Raw genomic sequence first — 20,184 nt, 5'->3', positions numbered from 1 at the left:
TCATGTCTGCGCAGACATTTCTGCATGTAACAAAAATGCACATTAAAAAAATGCAAATGACACCTACATGTGAAATAAATATCTTTTATTATTTTCATTGTCATAATTGTAGTAATTATGAACACAGAGCTGTTGCAATACTCCAGAATTATGCCAAAAACAGCAACCATTCAACGGCACCGCTGCGTCTCTCAGGACCCAACCATGCATAAATCTCCCATTAAAAAAAAAGGAAAATAAAAAATATATATTAAAAAATTATGCGTACCACTGATATACAGATCTGATATAAACAGGCGTATTGGTCACAAACCAATTAGAATTATAAACATGGCTTCTTTTACAATACACAGAGACCAAACATGTGGGATATAAGTGGACTTTTCTTTTTGTTTTAAAAAAAAGGGTACATTTTCATTTTATACATTTGTACATCATATTTTTTATTCAATTTTTTAAACTCTTAGCTTTTTAATGTTTTCACCCCCCTACAGTCAGAATGCTCAAGGCATTTAGGGCGCAGTGTCCAAAGAGCACAAATTGCAGTAAATGCACTTACAAACTCAAACACACACACACACACACACATACACACAAACATTCACAACCAGGAGTGGCAGCAGTGGCTTTAGACACTAAAGAGAGAACTACAGGTGTTTCTTGGCGTCTGCAGGTGAGAAATACTGGTACCGAAGAGTTAATCTACGGTGGTGAACGAGGCCATCTGGCGGTAAAAAACTGAGACATTACATTCATGTATTGAGTCAATAATAAACATACACAAACACACGGACAATCACACTTGTGTAAAAATAAAAAAGTCTTTAAAATGTGCAAAGAAAAGGTCGCTGAACCAAGCTGCATGAGCGACAGTCGACGAGGGGTCGTGACAAAGCATCAGTGAATCATAGATAGTGCATAATGGTAGTGCGTATCAAGGGTTACCAGTGCTGGCAGCGTTTATAACAATCTCTACAGTTTACTGTTCGCCGCCTTAAACTCAATACAACCACTAATGATTTCATGACACGTCTGATTTGCAAATAAAAATTATCTTTCTCTTTGTAAGCTTTATTTGGACATACGTACCACTTTGAAAATGCATAAACTGAATGAAGAAGGAGTTTCAGTTACCCGGACAAATACGAGAAGCTTCCATCACCTGTGTGGATCCATCGACTGATCACAGACTCACGGCTGCAGCTGGAAATGTACCACAGAGCAGCAACAGTCAAATAAGTGCTTTTATAGAAAACCATTAAATGTGATGGAGGTTCAGTGTGGGCCGACTCCAGGCAAGAATAGTTCTCAGAGCGAGCATCAAGAACCAGTGAAAGCCCCATGAGACAAAGAATCACTGAAAAGCTCGTTTCCTTCTGCTTTTGGAAAAAGGGGCGATTACTAACATGTAGCTCTTTAGGAACACCAAGTGGCCACTGCAGGGAACTACAACAACAGCAATGACATTTTCATGAAATAGGACTTTGCTTGTAAGAAGTGCTCTAATTTACTCAAAGCTCATTATTTAAACTCATTGGAAGTTTTGACGCCCAAGACTGAGAACTGTCTCCGTTATCCTGGAATAACACGGTACCTAAATAAAAAATGTCCTGGAAGTGTTACTGAGGACCAGAACCCTGACCGCATGATATATATTGTACCTCACGAGACTCAAATCTATCCACAATCACAAATTCCATTTTAGCATGAATCAGTGGCCCATCCAGTAGCACACAAACCAGCAGTTAAAGCAGTTAAATTCATTGGAATAAGTGCAACCAAAGTGCACCGTGGGTAGCTACTTGGTTCTAAGATATCTACCCAATATCCCCAGACATGACGACAAATTAAGTACCTGAAGTGACTGAAATATCCAGCAACATTTTCTCTGCCTGTGAATTTGTGCCTGTAAGAGATTCCTCCATGTTTATCTGCAGCAACAATCTGCAGCTGCAGCTCTGCTGATTATTCTGTCAGATTACCTTTGTACCATTTCACAGGCTTCAAGTGGAGACATTTTCTACGTGAATGATTCATGATTTGTCTCTAAGTTCTGGTGGATTTGTAAATGTATTATTTGTGGTTTTGCAGCTGCAGCTAACTCTGAACTAATATTCAAGTTTTTATTTAGACGAGGGCTGAGAATAAGGTGTTTTTGGAGGTGTCATAGGTCAACATCAGCAGAGGTGTCACTGGTTGTAGAAACTTCATCTTGTGTGTGCAGTGAGTTTGCAGCTTACTGGTGCATAGTTATGGAGTCGGTGCTATGAGAAACTTCTATGTATCAGTCATATTCGCCCAAAAGATGGTCCGGAAGCTCGGCCCAGAAAGAAGCCACAACGGGAGCCGAGCAGGACACAACACATGTTGAACGGAGCGTTTGTGGTTTGGCTAAAGTGACAAGTAGACTTTTGAGTTGGCAACAACGGCGCTGAGTGCAGCGCTGATTGTTGTAAAAGAATAAAGCTGTGAGATACTGTAAATGTCTTCAAGTGTGAGAGTCTGTAGGAGTGCACAGGAGGCTATAAAAACAGCAAAACAGAACAGGAGTGCTCCAGTGCGGCACAGAGATGCCTTAGCTGGAGAGAAAAAGGTACTGATGCAGCAACAAAGCAAAGAACTGTTGGCTGAACGATGAGCAGCCAGAAACATCCACACTCAAAGCTCAGAGTCCTTCACTTGTTCAGTTTGAGAGAAAACAGCAGGACAGCGTCATACAGCCAGACCGCTGACCAATCAGCTGCGAGCTTCTTGCCTCGTAGCAGACAAACGTTTCTCTCCTGCTTCACTGCTTCAAATAATCAACAGGTCCGTCGTGGCACAAAAACTCCAGCATCGTCCAAGTAACAACTGAACAGTCACTGCCGCGTCTACACTGAAGAGTTTTGTTTCCTTCGGGGCTGCAACTACCAACACCTCTCCTCAATGTATTCTTGAATCATTGTTCGATCTATGAAATGTAAAAAACGTTACTTCTTCCAGTAAACAATCACAACTGAAAGCAGGAACTTGAGATTTTTGGGAGAAATTTTACATTAAAAATAACTTGAATGAGTAAATATCCATCAAAGCTGGGATCTGCTTCCTCAATGCTTTTATGTTTTAAGTCAATGCTGTGATGAACTTCAACGTCAAACATTTAACTAAGTTTTCAACCAGTCACTGACATTAAATCTTCTGCTCCGCCGCCGACCATCAATCTGTCAAACATTTCCAGAATGTAAGCTGCGTAAACATCAGCATCAGTACCAGTAATGTACCAATCAGTGCCAACAACAAACTGACTTCCACACAGACACTCGTTCTCTCATGTTCCATGACAAGACTTCGACCAGATCAGTGAACACTTTGAGGGTGCTTTAGAAGAGAAATCACCAGGACACTGTTGCTGACTGAAACAGGAGTGCTGATCCCTGTCTGAGTACCAGTTAGCTTACTGGTTCACCATTCAACCAGTGCGACCAGTCTAAAGATATGGCTGGTTACCAGCCGGAGTGAGCAGGTAGAGCAGGCAAACAACCACATGAGCAGAGGTGGGACCAGGATGCTTCCAGGAGTTCTCTCACAGAAAAGGCAGAAGCGGATGTTTCGGCTGTATTTGGGTCAAACGGTCAAAGGCAGTTTAGCCAAGAGGCCAAACAACGCAGAGAAACAACGGATTTTATCCATGAACTCAGACTCACTCCAACATTGCGATTAAAAAAACTGAAAAGGCACAAGGCGAAGAGCGCAGATGAGGGAGGAAGAGGAGGGGAGGTTGTTTACAGACAGTGAAGCAGAGAGACAAACATTTCAGAACGGGACAGGACGAGGATGAGAGCAGAAGAGTGGAAACGCTTTTCAGGGAGTCTGCAACTGGGATTTTCGTTTCGTCTAGCAGCAGGCCCAGGTCATCACCGTCACCATCGCTCTGGGTTTTGGCAGGAGACTACATTCTGGGGTCAGGTCAGCGAGAGGGGGGGCGGGGGGGGGCGCACGCGAGAGTCAGGAATCACTTCCTGTAGGTCCACAACACCGACAGTATCCCACTCCAAAACGTTTCAAGAGAGAATCCGTACAAACATAAAAAAGGAGACGGTTTCAAAGAGTCCTTTTCAGGAGGAAGTGCTCCACTCCTCCATGTTTGACAAATTAAGGTGCAACTTGCGGAGAAAAATAAAATTAAAATTCATGTCCTTTATGGCAGTCTCATACAAACAGAGACACGTCCCACCTTCTGCCAGCCAGTTCCTACAGGTCCAATATGGTTTCAGCTTGGAGGTGGAGGGGGCGGGGTCAGAGGCAGGGGCGCCCCATCAGGTAAGGCCGTATCTGGCTGTTCGAGAGGCAGGCAGAAGAGGGGGTGTTAATGTACAAAGATGTGCCTCAGTAGCTCATCAGCAGACGGCCGCTGCTTGGTCTCTACAAAGATCCGTTTGAGGAAATCTCGGCAGTGGTCCGACACGTGGGCAGGCAGCACAGGGTTGGTGGGCTGGGTGGCAATCTTAAAGATGGCTGCCATGGCCTCAAACTCTGCCCAGGGGGGTCGCTGAGTCAGCATCTCCACAACGGTGCAGCCGACACTCCTGAGGGCAAAACAACAATCAGGATCTGATAGGGAAGTTTAAGAAGTCATAAATTATAACAACACATTTGTGACAGAAAAATGTGCACAGGAAATAATTGACAAAGCAAAAAGCTATCTCACTAACAGTGACTGTTTCCTGTCAGTCATCTTCCAGCTGAACTGATAAGGGCAGATTGGGTTACACCCAGAAATCAATGCGAGGTGAAAAATCAAAGTCCAGGACTCACCAGATGTCAGCCTTCCTACCGTAGCCCTCTCCACTGATCACTTCTGGGCTCATCCAGTAGGGGGTGCCGGTCACAGACATGATCCCTGTTCCTGACAGACAGATGGTCTGCAGCCGCCGACTGGCCCCGAAGTCTCCCAGCTTCACGTTACCCACCGAGTCACGAAGGATGTTGGCCCCTGAGCAGGGAAGAGAAACAGTCACCCAGCTGCACCCGTTTTCTGTATGCAGGTTTCACCCTCACAATTCTGTTTCTTCCTGACTATTACTTTTGATTTGTCCTTTACTCTCAAAAAATAAGGGTCATCTAACAAACAGCTGTTAGCGAAAAGCTACATAAAAACATACTCCATCTCACCTTTGATATCTCTGTGGACAATCATGTTGCTGTGCAGGTATGACACCCCCTCCAAGATCTGCCGCGTGTAGCGGCGGGTCACGTTTTCCGTCAGTGCGCCGTATGACTTCAGCTGATCCTTGATGGAGCCCTGAGGAACCAGAAATCAGAAACCTAAACTGAACAATTGTTGCTTTGAGTTTTTGCAGAATCCCTGTCTGAGATTTAGTTTTTAATCTCAAGCACTAAAATCATTTTAAAGGAAACTGGCAGTCTGGCTTTCATACACAATAAAGAGCCACGTGAGCCCTTCAGTCAGTGTGACACAATGTGCATGTGATACAAATTACTTGAAGCATTTATTGCTATATAAATCTTGAGCATGTACGAGTCAGTGATCACTCACGCCGGGCATGTACTCCATGAAGATGGAGAGCGTTCGCTCCATTGTGTCCCGCAGACATCCGTAGTACTGAACAATCCGCTCGTTGCACAAATTCTTCAGGAGCTGGATCTCACACTCTAACGCACTCACCTCCTGGTGACATAATGAAAACATAATAAACTTTGATCATTGCCTGCTGTTGTTGTTTCACCTAATCATTAACTTAAAGCACCTCGTCTGATAACAAACAGTTCAAAGACACTTCTGCGCACACTCTCACCTTGCTGGTCTCTGGACTCTCTGGGTCAAACTGGACCTGTTTGACTGCCAGTTCCCGTCCAGTATCAGCATCATAGCAGAGAAAAACGCGTCCAAAGGCCCCCTGACCCAGGAGCTTACCGAGCCGCCAGTTGGTTGGGGCGCGTGGAGCTGGAAAACATCAGTTGATCAAACCACTGGACAATAAACAGCAGAGATGCTTTGTGAACTTATTGGGCTTATAAAATGAACTCACAGCGGCTGGGGGGGCTGATGTCCATCACAGACAGGGTCGGAGCAGCTGTTGGAGTGGGATTGGGTTCAATGTCACTGCCCCTCCGTGGCCTCCTAGCGGGCCCCGGGGCCTCCTCCAGGTCGGGGGTGAAGACACTGCTGCCGCTGCTGGTGCTGGGCGACTGCTCGGTTGGACTGAAGCTGACCGGGGAGCGAAAGCCGTGAACTTGCGTTCGCCGGGCCCGAGGAAAGGTTTTCCTCCCTGTCGAGCAGAGGAAGAGGAGAGGAAATGTTCAGGAACAGGGATACAGTCTAAAACATCGAGCTGTAGTGCAAAGAGAGTCATGTTGTTAGTTATATTAGGAAAACATTTCCCACCGTCACTGTAATCCTGAAGGCCGAAAGGAATGCCATATCGTCGAGGGTATGTTCCTCCCTTTCCTGACTTCTCAAACACCGGGATGTCATACTCTAGAGGAAGAGGAGGAGGATGAAAGAAATAACATGGCAGCATCATTGAGGCAGTGTTTTGGGTTCTTACTTGAAGGTTACTGTAAGACGGAAACCTAACGTATCAGAGGACCTGTATTTCAGTTCTATTTCTTAAACGTCCAGATTCAGGGGATACGGACCAGCACAACCTGACAAAATGTACCTGGAAAGTCCTGGTGGTTGTCTGGGTAGCTCTGCGCTCGGGGCATCCTGGACTTTGGATAGTCACTGCACAACACAAAACCAAAAACAAGATGAATTCTCTTCTGAAGAATGAAACCGTGTCTCAATGAAATTACTTGCAGACATTTAATATCAAACTAACCCCCTTTATCTACAGCAATCATAAACAGCAGCTCTAGTAACTCATGTTCCCTTAATAATGCTGTAGTACGAGTAACATATTGAGGTCCTGACCTGTCCAGCGGGCTGTCTAAAGAGGGACAACTTCCAGACGCCGAGTTCTCTGGACTGCTCATGGACAGCGGGTCCAGCATCTGACAGGAAGAAAGAAAACTCACATCATCATCGTGAGAGCATCCAATAAATCACGGCTCTTCCCTCTCTAACTAATACTGAAACTGTACCTGGTCCATGCTCTCAGGAATGAACTCTCCCTCGCTGTTGATGCTGGTAAAGGAGCCATTCCTCGCCACCTGCTGGAGCGCATCTGGAATGTACCCTGGAGGGGGGGAGCTGCGGTCCGTGGAATGGGAGCCTGAGGATGGTTGCAGAAAAATGTTTTGATGGATGATTAATGTCCAGTTTATGAACTTGTATGAATAAGAATGTTTCATCGATATGTTGTGGACCAAATAATAAAATGAATAGTTCCTTTGATATCAATATTTCATGTTGCGTTACTTTCTTGCATCTCTATCTCATGAGACATTAGTCACCTATCAAACCCAGCATACTCTTTTTGTCAGCGACCCTGAATCCCGTGTTGTCCAGCTCCTCGTGGGACGGCAAGAGGTCCATATTGGAGGAAGAGTTCTGAAGAATTAAAGGAAAAGAACATTCTGAAGTTAAGATGTAAAAGTCAAAACCCACTTACAGCACAGCAAGCAAAGTCAGGAAGCAACTTAACTGTGTCGTACTCGTGTGGTTTATAATTTACCTTCTCACACCAACATAGTCTGATAAAATATTACAATACAAATAAGTTCTATTCTTTGTTAAAGCTCCCTGTCTTCATTTTCTTTAGTTGTACTATCGTGTGACACACAGAAAAACAAAGCTGCTGAGATGTTGTTAAAGGTTACTTATAAAGACTTGTAAAGGTACTAAACTCTGTCGATGTTTATTGTGTAGAGTTAGTATAAAATCAGTGTCGAGGGTTTTGTACACGTGTCTGACGGGGAGCTTCTGACCTGAGAAGAGATCTGGAGCACCAGGAGGATCTTAAGGCTCTTCATGTGAACACTGCGATCCAGCAGCTCCACGGCCTTGTCAAGGTCGTCCTGAGTGGTCAGTGGAATCACCAACTGCAAGATGGAAAAGAAGACTTCAGTTTAATTCAACATCTGTAATAAAACAATGTGCAGGACTGCAAGTCTTTGAGCCTCATACTGTACCTCATTGTTGGTGTAATGAAGGTCCATCATTTGACCGAAAGCCACCTTAGCTTTCGCCCTCAGGTCATCTAGCTTGACAGGTCGAGGGAACTGCAAAATCCTATAGAGAAGACGAGAGGTCAAAGGTCGGCAAGACAGGTCTGAGCTGACACCATTAAAGTGACTAATGTGTTCAAAGCCTCACCTCTTTTCCCCTTTGAACTCGAACTTCACTCTGACATCGTTCTATTGGAGAGACGACCCCGTTAAATTCAGAGAACAGACTTTCTACGACTTACCCAAAAAATAACTAAGTTCAAAAACTTTAAAATATTTGATTAATGAGTCGGAACCGTAACTTTGTTCAGGCTAAATGCTTAACTGGCGCTTCATGTTCTTTTACCAGCACCATGTTCATTTCTAACAGAGTGCTTACCTGGTTCTTGGGCGAGGAGGCTTTGGGTTTGCCCAGGTCCGACAGGAACATTGCAGGACGGCTTGAGCGGTGCAGTTCGGCCAAGTCCTGCATGATCGAGTTCAGCGCCTCCTGCTCATCTGAGCAACAAGAAGATTTCCCTTTATTTTACAGAATAATAATAACTTCTGCTAAACTTCGTCACAAAAACATCTCACTACAACACATGAATATGAAATGGCTCTGCCATGTTTTAGTCCGACAATACATGATTTTTCTTGCAGCTTTCATGCAAATTTAAGGCATGTTATGACCTTAAAAGTATCAAATATAATTTGTCATCTTTTGACATCTGCAGTAACATGTTATGATGCCAATTACACTGAAGTACAAAGAAACATTGTTCGAGGAGAAAAAAACATTCCTTGGGTTTAAGGTATGACAAAAGAGGAAGCTGGCTTTCTGCCAAACAGTAACACTATCTTAAAAACACACACACACACACACATACCCATCATCATGGCACAGCGATTGACCCAGGAGGCCAGGAAAGAGGATTCTCCCATCAAAGGGATTCCTTTCTCCTGCAACACCACAAAGACAACATAAATCCTGATGTACAGTTGATTTGGACACAAGTTAGAGCCTAAAGCTACTGGCCGCTCAGCAGATCTGTAAACAGAGGCTCATTTTTACACAGGGCTGGGTAATGTGCATAATACATCACAACAACTTGTAATACTCTATCAATCACAGAATCTCTTAAGGTGGAAATGTTTTTTACACTACACTGTAGTTCAACATCTGACTGTAACTTCCAGGCTGGCATCCTCTGATGGTCCAGAACTAAATCACAACAACTAATCCTAATGTGTAACAATTTGTCAAGCATTTAATTTGCCATCAAAGCCAGAAACACGAATGCCTTTTTTAGTTACAATTTAAATCAGCGGTCTTTTGGTTGAGTTGTGGTCATTTTAGAGGCTGATGTTCATGGTGCTGTTGCCTAACCCACTGAAATAAATGAGGCTATACTATTAGCTTCGGCTCGGTGAGCCAAGTAAATTAGCAAGCTAAGTGTGTTTACCAATAATGTGACATTGAATTACATATCCTGTGATACTGAATTTTTTTTCATAGCACTAGTGAAAAAAATGTTCTTAATCACGGCTGCTGTATTATAATATACTGATAAATATTAGTGATCAGCTATTTGCAAGCAGCACAATGTTGAGCTGGTGGAGGTTGGAGAAAATGTAAACTAGTTTATAAACTAATGTTCTGTTACATTTACAAAATTGTATTATTATTAATAAAGTGATTGTGTTTTGCATATAAAATATATATATATAAATATAAGCATTTATTGCTAATAAAAATTAACCTTAGCAATGGGAAACTTAACAACATTGTCTGGGAAATGCCAACAGTTTTAAATAAATATATGTTTCTCAGCGTCTCCTAGCACAATCATGACTGGTAGTCATTATATTATATAGTATTTGTTATTAGTGTGAAATCTTGATGTTTCCATACAACACACATATGATTTGTAACAGTCTGAAGACACTGAATACAGTGAATTAAAGTCTGGACAGTCAAGATGGCCTCTGCTGATGAGGAGGTAATTGAATATTGCTGATGTGAGTCTATGATTATTACAGATTAATCACTGTCTGAAAAAGACCAATCTGATATTTCCATCACGTTGATGAGAGTGGGCTGTTACGTTAACATTAGTTGAGCACTTGAGATAATCCTAACAAATAACCTCCTTTCAAACCACTGCAGCGAGTTGCAAGCTAGCGATCCAATGTCAGTGGTCACAGCAAAGTTGATAAAAACAACACTGTCACTATTATGGCCTCCTTTAGTATATAATTAGCTTTGAATTAACTGGCTAGCGTTAGCTCAATAGCAACGTAAGCTAAAATTGAATATCAACTGTTGCTAGCTAATGTGTCATTACGAGCAACGCAAAAATGTGCTTCATGATTGATTTGGTATCATGAATTGTGATCAAAAAACATAGTTAGCGGCACACATCTTCCTGATAAGATGAGCTAAGTGCTAGCTGAGAGTTCCGTGCACAGCTAGCTGTCAGGCCAGGGAAGTTGTCCAGCTAAGCTAATGCTAAAGTTAGGTAGCCTCATAGCTGTTCAAAGCCTTACCACACAGCACGGCCGTAAAAAGCAACCACGAAAGGAAAACATTGTAGGTTTGAACCAAACGAGTCCATCTTCATTGTCTTACCTGGTAGTCGGTTCGATTTTTATTCACTTCCTCATCCACAGGGCCGGTGACAGGAGCCCCGGGCCCTGCGGAGGACGCTGGAGGAAGCAGAAGTTTGGTAGTCAGCTCCCAACTTCACTCGAGTCCTGCTGGGCCACGACGACGAGGCCCGATGGCTGTCAGTTTGGCCGAGTGGATCTTCACAGATAGAACAGTGACAATATAGCGGGTTTATCCAACAACGTATCTTCGTGTCAGTGCGGTATTTAAAAAGCTAAGTAGGTCGACAGCTTTCATATTGTGGCACTTTACAGACTGGTCGACGGTAGCTTCTCTCGCTGTTTCCCCCAGTTGTGTTAAGCTAAAGGGAATAACCAGGTAGCTATCGGAAGTGAAGGGATTTTTCCTACAAAATAAAATCGCAACATTTCTCTCGAAGGGAAACTTCTGAAGTACATATTATGTGTTTTATGTCGGCAGTTAGCAACCGGAAATCCACTTCTACTTACAATGTACTTGACAGGTCTTAACCCCCAAACCTCGTTGGAGAAGTCTAACAAAAACACAACCTGTGATGTCAGAGAAGTGTATTGGTTTCATCTACCACAACGGCACTTGTCAATTTAATACACTTGATTGTTTTTTTAGTCCTTGCTATTACAGATCAAATGGCCGACTCCTGCTTCCACCATTCCAAACTTTGGCCCTGAAACTGTCTTGTAAGGAGAAATCATTTATGCAATGATAATTATTGCTGTGTTTGATTATATTGAATAAAGAATGTTCGTCTTGGATTGATCTTTCTTTGTTTATGCAAATAATTTCGGATATGCTTATCAGTTCATTTTGAATCAGTGATATCTAGACAATGGTTTTAATAATATGCATCTTCATACCTTTCATAGCATTTAAAATTAAACCGACTACCATATTACAAACATTTCAAAAATAATTGTAGGCGATAAGTAAGTTATGAATCACCTTTAATTCATAAAAACTGTAAATGTGTGCCTTAACATTCAAGATCGAACTCATCGTACACAAAATTGATACCACTCATGTGCCATATTCGAAATAGAATATATTTAGACATACTTTTTAGGAGAGTTAAGCTCTGTACAAAACATTCTTAAATGTCAATTAACTCAGTCCAGAAAGATTTTTATTTTGAAAGAAACCACTCGTTGCGTCACTGCCGGTTGATGGCGATTTCTCACAACATCAAGCCTGAGCTGCGGTTAAAAGCTAACGTTAGCTACTTCTATTGTCACTGTATTTTCAACATCATACACTGAGGGGAACATGTCAGATACGGTAAGACATTAACTTTAAACAGTCCGTATTGTTTTAAGTTAGCAGGAAATTAAAAAATAGACAGAGTAATGTTTTTGTTTCTGCTAGCTCATATCTGTTTTTAAAAGATGCTAACTATTAGCTCATGTAGCGTCAGGCCCAGGACTCACTGCTTATTTAGCTGTTTAGCTTTGCAGCTAACTGTTTTTTTAGTTCATTTTGTGCACAAAGTGCTGCTTTCAATTAAGAGGTAACACCATCACTTTGAAACCGAAATGTACATACTTGTGTTAGTGTTTGCTAAATCAGCTATATGAGCCTTTGGGCCTATTTGAAATATATGTGGCGTTTTATGCTTTCTGCTGCTGAAGTTTTTGTGTATTTTTTGCACATTAGGAGACAAAACCGTCCAGCCAAGACGGGGGGGATAAGAAGGATGGAGAGTACATCAAATTAAAAGTGATTGGTCAGGTATGTTTGAAAACAGGGGTAATGGATGGTTCTCGCTGAGTTTACCATGGGATACGCCGCATCGAACATTGGATAATGTATGTTTTGTCTATCAATAATAAGTAAACTAATGTGAGGTATGCTTTCCCACTCAATTTAAATTTTCGGTTGAACGATGAAGATAATGTACTTTTGTGCTACATGTAGTACTTATGCTTTGTTTACTTCTGTATAATTGCTACAGTACGGGATGTGCAATAATCGAGATAATACAAAATACCAAACGAATTTATATGCGTCATTGTAACTTAAATATAGGATGGTAGGTGACTTGCAGAATATATAGATGTTCATGTTCCCTGAACAAATTTGGAAAAACAATATTTGTTTTGTAAGTGTATTTATCTGATGTCACTAAATCAAATTTAATTTTGACTTTCTGATTTTAGTATTGAAATTAATTTGGATGTCAGTGACGCCCAGCCTTACCCACAACATAATATTTGACATTGCACCGGATGGTTATTTGACAACATACTTTATTGTTTCGTTGTTTGCTACATGATTTGGTTTGGGGACGTGCACCTATAGCACCTGTAGCACGTGTAGGGAAAGATGTTTGCTCTATATCAATCTTTTAAAGAACATCCAAGCTTCCAGTATGCAAAGTTATATTCTCTAAACTGTAAAATTCCTTGTAAATGATTTGGATCAATCAGATTTTTTAAATGTTCTTTATTAATGATGTTGTTAATGTCATGTGGCCTCATCAGTTTGTCCTTCTGCCTACAGGACAGCAGTGAAATCCACTTTAAGGTGAAAATGACGACACATCTGAAGAAGCTGAAGGAGTCTTACAGCCAGAGACAGGTAAGAGAGAATTTCATCACTGATTGACATACGTTTCATTCCCGGCCATCAAGGAAGCACTGAGAAATGCCTCCTTTGTTAGATTGTGGGGATTTACGTTTGCTTTTGTTGCAGTTGTTCAGCTCCAACAGCACTAGAGGACATGTTTGCTGATTGGCATGTGTGTGTTTTTCTTACAGGGTGTCCCAGCCAGCACGCTAAGGTTTCTGTTTGAGGGACAGAGAATCTCAGACAACCAAACTCCAAAAGAGGTAAACATGTCTCTCTTGATGTTAGCATCCTTTTTTCCTTTGTGTAAAGAGTGGTATTGTTGTTCTATTTGAATCAAACAAGGGTTATGCACATACAGGGGGAAAACCCAGAAACTGATTTGTCTTAGTTTGGAATCAAATACAATACTCTTAAAACAGAACAAGAGTATAGTTTGGTTATGCCTCTGTAACTGACACATGTCTCTCTGCTGCTTGTTTATGTCAGCTGGGGATGGAGGACGAGGACGTCATCGAGGTTTATCAAGAACAGACCGGCGGACTTTGGAATGATTAAACCTCCTGCGTTTCTAAATCTTTTTTTCTTATTTTATATTTTATTTTGTATGTATGTACGTATTTTTGTTCAGTTTCAAACCATCTGGATCAAAACTGACTCTAACAGGGCTTCCATGTAAGAGGGCAGGAAGGCGAACAGACCGAGGTAAGGACAATGGAGAAGACAGCAGGGATGCTCATGTTGTTGATTTAGAGCAATAGCGTTGTGTTACACCTAAATCTCCTTAGAAAAACATGTTGCTTTTGTTTTTTATCTTGTCTTTCTGGGTGTCAGCAGAAGGAAGTAAGGCTATCAGGGAACAATCTTTATGAAAGGAATAGTGCACCCAAAAATGAAAGTGTTGTCATCAACTCATCACGCAAGACAAGCAAGTTATCACGATAAGATATCTGTTTAGTGTCAGATTTCTCCAAAGAATTGAAAAGGATGTGAACAACTTTTTTTAAATATTGTAATAGCCAATTAAATTCAACTCTGTCGTGATATTGTCATCTTCAAGTTGTGATTTCTTATGTCAGCTCTGTGGCACTTGGTTTCACAGTGGAATGACTATGGACCTTAGAAGCAAAACTTCAGGTGCATTTTTGGATTTTTGACCTCAGAGTATTTAAATTGCTACAGCTTTAAAACCAGATTACCATGAAGCAAATCTTGAGTATTGGAGCCACTTGAACACATGGATTCTGCAACAAAGAACACACGACGCCTAATGGCCTCTTAGTTTGGGGAGGCTGAAGCAAAGCTGTATCAGCTGTGCAGATAATGTCAGAATTAGATTTTTTGATGCACTATTCCTTTAAAGTAGTCATTAAAAAGGCATCCTCTTCTTTTCCCCTTGTACAGGACGTCGAAAAAAACAAGTTCGCTTGCTGTTAATTTAGTCAACAGAGGAGTATGACTCACCAAGTCAGATGTTGAGGACAGTTATTCACACACAAGGAAGTTCACATATGTTCTGTGTAACATTCAGGGCAGACGGTCTGAACAATGAGAGGGTTCACTTTGACACAGTATGTGCTCATAAACGGCTGGATTACTGGGCTGTCTGCTTTTCTTAATATATCATGAAAAGGAGTTTGTCAACATTTCTTCTGGTAGATTTGAATAATTTGCATTTACAGCCTCTGTGTGGCATGTTTGAACAACTGCACCCTCATGAAATTGTAAAATTAGGATACAAGTTGACCTGATATGGTGATATATTACATTTTAAACACATTTTAAATGATAATTGTGCTTTACTTGTATATGTTGTATTCAGTATTAGAGTGTGTTTGAATGATATGCCATATGTGTCTACAGTGTCGTCTTTTATTTATATTTGAGGGATTCATTCTGTAATGATATATCTAGATATATATACCCATTATGCAAATACTTTGCTCACTGACAGTCACAGTATTTTTAACTGGGATGAATCTGTCCTCCTGCAGTTTGTTCAAGGGAAAATATTTCATAGTCCTTTATGAACAGTGATGTGATACGCTTTGGTGTCTGCGCTTGTTTTTAAAGATTTTCTTTTTGTTTTTGGACTCTCAATCTGTGTACTGTACGGATTTCCTCAAACGTTAAGAGCAGCGACAGCCCCAAACGGTGTCATCTTAGTTATTAGTAGGAGAATGTGAAACATGGATGTGGCTTGATCAGATGCTGAACTCCTGAAGGATGAAATAACCAACAACAAAGAGAAACGTGGATTTCATTTGACACTTTGGTTATTTCATTTTTCACAAACACTCAAACTGTCGGGATCAAGCTGCAGTGGATGATGTGCTGAACTGCACCTCTGGGACTCTTTGGCTTCTGTCACAAAATACAGATTCAGAAGCCTGTTTGCTGTCTCTACTGCCAACCATGATGACTTTGACTCATCCATTAGAAAGAGAGCTACAGAAGCAACTTTAAATGGCACAATCCTTTAGGTAATAAAGTGAAGCAGCAATCCAGTGATCACAGATCATGTATTAAACGTTTGTCATTTCCCAGAGGAACATTCAATGAAAATGTGAAAATTGCTTGAAATAAACATTTGCTAATTCAACTTTGTCAAGCTAATCAACCTGACTGTTATCACCTTTCCTTCGTGCATCAGTGAACGGCTCAGGTGAACTCCACCCAAACCCCCGAGGCAGGAAGGGCTGTGATTTGAGCCATAACACTGATCTCAGTGAGGGGAAAGGACTGTTTATTACCAGAGGAACATTGATACAGATGGTTTGAATTTCTGGAGATGAGCTTTTTGCTTTTTTTGAATAAAATATTTAAGAAAAATGTGCAGTACCTTGATTATTTTAGTAATTCTTAAGTTGCCAGCTAGAGAAAAAGACATCTAACAAAGGTATTTACATACACGTCAACAAATCATCATTTTATAGAGGGAAGAAAAGGCCTCTTTCTTACAGATATTGTCTGTGCAGTTTTAAAATCACACTCGACCCAAAAGAAGAAAAATGCAAGTTAGATACAAACTACTCGATCAATAATTCCCACACAATATGATCTATAAATACAACATGTCATGTTCTCCGGTGAGGAGGGTGGCTGTCTTTGTGCTGTGCCACAAATTAAATGTCACATTATTTCAAGCACATATTTCGAAGCACTATATTTGCATGAATGTAAACATGCCCGCGCATGTTCAGCCGACACTATTTGCATACTTCGACTATTTAATTAGCCATATAAATACACTCTTGAATGTATTCACGAGTGTCTCAATGTCAACAGACAGTACAACAGCACTTCACTTGGTATATAAGCTGAGGGAGGGACAAAAGGATTATTGTTAAATAGTGGTTGTATTTATTGTTCGCTGGATCGACATTAACACTATGGCTTCCTTTACTGGATGCAGGTTTAAATCAGAACATGTATATCAGCTCTGTGTGTGTCTTCACACTTTAAAGACATCCGTCTGATTAGTTTCTTCTTTTACGTTGGAGTTCAGAGTCAGTCCCAAATAGACTGATCACAAGTGTTCATGAGACTGAAACGCTGGGTTATCTTCACCTCTGATGCTTGTTAAGGCACCCCAGCTCTCAGTCACAGATTTTGCAGGTAATGAGCAGTCCAGGTGACCCTCTTCTCTCAGGGTCGGATCAATCCTAGGCTGTGACCTCACAGGTAACCTGTAAGTACAGAAGACAATCCCAGAGACGATCATTAGGACTGTCCCCACTATCCCGATCCCGATGCCCCACCCCAACTGTTGAGAATCAGGAGCAGGGGGCATTTCAAAGTCAGGGGGGAACTTTATGGTCTGATTGGTCACCACTGAGCTCATGTTCCACAAGAGAGGTATCAGTGACATTACAGCAGCCAGCAGACACAGTGCACCGGTGATGAAGAACGCCAAACGGATTGGTGGGTTCTTCTCCATCCCAAAGTAGATGTTCCTGAGCGCATAAACTCCGCCAGCATTCCCACAAAGCCCCACGAGAAGAGACAGGAGCATGAGGATCTGACCTGCCACGATCTCAGGAGGAGTAAAGGCCTCTGTCAGGCTGATGTACTTACAGTGCATGACCTTATAACCAGGGGACACTAGGATGTGGCTGTTGAAGCAGGCCCGCCATATGCCCACCCAGGCCACCCCAGAGCTGATGACTTCTCTGTCAGACACATGCCAAACCCTCCACTGGATGAGTCCTAGGGCCACGGCTGTGAGTGTCCAGCCCACGAAGCCCAGCCAGAGGGCAACGAGCTGGGCATTGGCGGTGTGAGCCAGGTAGGTCATATCAGGGGAGCCACAAGAATGCTTCGCGTTACCAAGGAAGTCCCGATCCCACCCAAACTGGGCATCGCTAGGAGATCAGAGCCAGGTAGAAGACGTCACGTTATAACTTCAGAATCACACCTCGTATCCAGCTGCAGAGACAATCTCTCCTTTTTCTCTCTCGCAGGTTGGCTCCTGTCCCTGATGCTCTCCTGTCACCTGGTTACCTGGCAAACAAGCACCTGCACCTCCTCCCTCTGAGAGGACACAGACACAGACACAGGTGTTGGAAAGCAACAACAGAACATCTCAAAGGGATCGAAGGGGACGAGGTTTCTGATATTACCTGTACCAAAAGCTGAATCAAAAGATGTGTATGTATTAAAATGTATTGTAAGTATCTTATGTTATTTATTACCATATTTATGATGACAATGTCTATCGCTATCCAACGAACGCTCCAAAAGCAGCATAAGAGGCTCAACTTCAATCCAGAAACACGCATTCGACAATAAGAAACACAAGAGATCTAAGGCGGCACGAACTGTACGGGAAAACCCTAAAATACTTGCTATTATTCAGTTTCATCACGTCAAATGTAAACGTTTATTTCATAATTAAAATAACAGAATCTTCCTGCTGTTCAAAACAAAGATATTGCAAATACTGCTCCTGAAAGTCAAACATTGTCACGTACCTGTTGTTCTCTTGGGATCCCTCTGATTCGACTGACAACGGACTGAAACCTTGAACAGGAAGGAACGTTCTTTTATCCACAGACGCAGGACACTTCCTCATGTGGCCACCGATTACCTAGACACGGTTTACTGTCATGTTCTGAAACTGTAAATGATTCACAGTGTATATGGCTCTGATGGAGAGGCACAGAGTGATTGTTACAGTAATTTAGTTTTACATGTGTTCATAATTCCCACTTTAAGACGTCACAGTTTAATGACCAATACAGGAATAACTCATGTTCCAGTGACAGAAACACCAACGTTACAGAATAACGTTGAACTGTTGAATTAAATAGCTTTGCTCCTTTTAGATTTCAGTGGCTTTACTTTTATTCAGTCATTTTACCTAAATCAAATGTGAACACAGCGTTTCAGAAAGATATTTTATTAGCTTCTTTACTTTTACTGAAGGACAGAACAAAACATCCGGATCCTTTATCTGTCGGTGCTGGAAAGCTCCAGCATGGGGCTGTAAAATACAGCTTGTATCTTTACTATTTGTTTCGCTGAGTTGAGCAATAGATGAGAACACTGACAGTAAACTACAGGTAACTTCTTTTACACCTGCTGGCCGGGAAGAGTATCTACAAACTAATACATCCTGGGAGAACGGGAGTTTATTTTGATAATCAGAAGTAAAAGTGGAATAAATTTACTGTAGCCAAAAGTCAAACAAATCTACCTCGGCTGTATTGTTTTGTGAGAAAAGAAAGACTCCCTCCTGAAGTGCAATCATTCTCCCGCCCGTCTCGTTACTCACCAGCCCCACCCATCCAAAGCAAACAGTATAAACAGTGACTACTTTGGCTCTTTCAAATAAGGATCAGTCTGGTGCTTAGAGTGCAGACAGATGGCACTGATTGATAATTCAATCCTTAAGTTAATAAGATCCTTTACATAAGATAATTCTTTATTGATCCCCACAGGGGAAATTACACCTCAGTTATTACAAGCAGCAAATTCAAACCAAACCAAAGAGAACAGAAGGTCCAGTCCGACATCGAGAACATCTTGCTTTCTGAGCGTGAAATCTTCTTTTAAAAAGATGTCTGCTTAATGTTTCATCTCATGTTTAGTGAAAAGAAAGTTTGTGCCGCGATTAAAACGTCCACTTTAAATCAAAACGACATAAAGTTGCACACGCTACTAAATGTACAAACAACAAGACATCATCAGCACATCTCTCAGCTTGATCATTTTATTGCTTTGAAAGTTGGTGAAAGTTTGCGCTGCATGCATGAGTTGCGTGGGCTGTACACAGTACCCAGGGGCACGCCCACACCAGTCCATGAAGCTCACAGTGGTGGGAGGCTACAGTAGGCACGTCTGCAAATAAATATATATGTCTAGAGTCCCCTGAGGGGTCAAAACCAGAGAGTAAAGTGCAAACTTTATATAGACCTCCACAGACACACCAGCTGGGCCTCAGTCCTTTTAGTCCTGCAGTTTGTGGATGGGAGTTTCAGCTAAAAGCACCAAGTGATATTTAAATCTGTGAGGTCAGAGGTTACAAAGCCATCCAGGAAATATGAGCTGTGTTTCATCATACAGCAAACAACGTTTGTACTGCTGGAACAAGTCAGCATCGTCTTTAAGAGAAGTCCGGTGATCTCATTCACCTCTGACCCTATCACAAAGAGTGTCACTTCAAAATGAGATGTTCATGATGTGTGAACGTGACTCTTATAGAATAACACTTCACAGAGGAAGAGAAGGCCTGTTGTCAAAGTAGGAAAGATAAAGACTGGATCGCAACCGGAAACAGATCAAGAGCATCTTGAAATCAAACTCTTCATTTCATAAGAAAACAAAGTGATCATAAATTACCAGGGAAAGATTTCCCCTCTCTCAATAGAACTTCTTCA

At 41.7% G+C, this 20,184-nt stretch overlaps 3 protein-coding genes across 3 annotated transcripts; 1 reads left to right on the top strand and 2 right to left on the bottom strand.

Moving 5' to 3' along the window:
* Nucleotides 1-1,620: 1,620 nt before the first annotated feature.
* On the bottom strand, nt 1,621-11,046 carry map3k2 (mitogen-activated protein kinase kinase kinase 2). Its single transcript, XM_069675387.1, has 17 exons — nt 10,724-11,046; nt 8,982-9,054; nt 8,492-8,610; nt 8,261-8,301; nt 8,077-8,176; nt 7,873-7,986; nt 7,399-7,495; nt 7,087-7,217; nt 6,917-6,996; nt 6,663-6,727; nt 6,386-6,478; nt 6,030-6,269; nt 5,796-5,944; nt 5,537-5,668; nt 5,152-5,281; nt 4,795-4,972; nt 1,621-4,565 (listed from the first exon to the last, which is right to left on the bottom strand). Exons 2-17 carry the CDS (start codon nt 9,034-9,036, stop codon nt 4,346-4,348), a joined length of 1,944 nt encoding a protein of 647 aa, XP_069531488.1. The 5' UTR covers nt 9,037-9,054; nt 10,724-11,046; the 3' UTR covers nt 1,621-4,345.
* An 866-nt stretch (nt 11,047-11,912) lies between these two features.
* Nucleotides 11,913-16,127, top strand: sumo1 (small ubiquitin like modifier 1). The gene is made up of 5 exons (XM_069675649.1): nt 11,913-12,016; nt 12,392-12,466; nt 13,238-13,315; nt 13,495-13,566; nt 13,793-16,127. Exons 1-5 carry the CDS (start codon nt 12,005-12,007, stop codon nt 13,859-13,861), a joined length of 306 nt encoding a protein of 101 aa, XP_069531750.1. The 5' UTR covers nt 11,913-12,004; the 3' UTR covers nt 13,862-16,127.
* Nucleotides 16,128-16,832: 705 nt separating this feature from the next.
* On the bottom strand, nt 16,833-17,600 carry LOC138603303 (claudin-34-like). Its single transcript, XM_069674997.1, has one exon. It carries the CDS (start codon nt 17,598-17,600, stop codon nt 16,833-16,835), a length of 768 nt encoding a protein of 255 aa, XP_069531098.1.
* Between the last annotated feature and the right edge of the window lie 2,584 nt (nt 17,601-20,184).

The sequence above is a fragment of the Semicossyphus pulcher genome, unplaced genomic scaffold, assembly GCF_022749685.1.
Source record: "Semicossyphus pulcher isolate SPU_LCO1_2020_fin unplaced genomic scaffold, fSemPul1.0.p SCAF_24, whole genome shotgun sequence".
NCBI lineage: Eukaryota > Metazoa > Chordata > Actinopteri > Labriformes > Labridae > Semicossyphus > Semicossyphus pulcher.
Note: the sequence above shows the minus strand (reverse complement) of the source record. Positions and strands in the feature narration are given on the sequence as shown.

Excerpts from the sequence above, each read along its gene's own strand:
- map3k2 (XM_069675387.1), bottom strand. The coding sequence starts at position 9,036 with ATGGGAGAATCCTCTTTCCTGGCCTCCTGGGTCAATCGCTGTGCCATG. Across the intron at positions 8,611-8,981 it reads TCGCTGTGCCATGATGATGG|ATGAGCAGGAGGCGCTGAAC; the intron begins GTATGTGTGTGT and ends CTTGTTGCTCAG. Across the intron at positions 8,177-8,260 it reads GAGTTCAAAGGGGAAAAGAG|GATTTTGCAGTTCCCTCGAC; the intron begins GTGAGGCTTTGA and ends TCTTCTCTATAG.
- sumo1 (XM_069675649.1), top strand. Across the intron at positions 12,467-13,237 it reads AATTAAAAGTGATTGGTCAG|GACAGCAGTGAAATCCACTT; the intron begins GTATGTTTGAAA and ends TTCTGCCTACAG. Across the intron at positions 13,316-13,494 it reads AGTCTTACAGCCAGAGACAG|GGTGTCCCAGCCAGCACGCT; the intron begins GTAAGAGAGAAT and ends TTTTTCTTACAG.
- LOC138603303 (XM_069674997.1), bottom strand. The coding sequence starts at position 17,600 with ATGACCTACCTGGCTCACACCGCCAATGCCCAGCTCGTTGCCCTCTGG.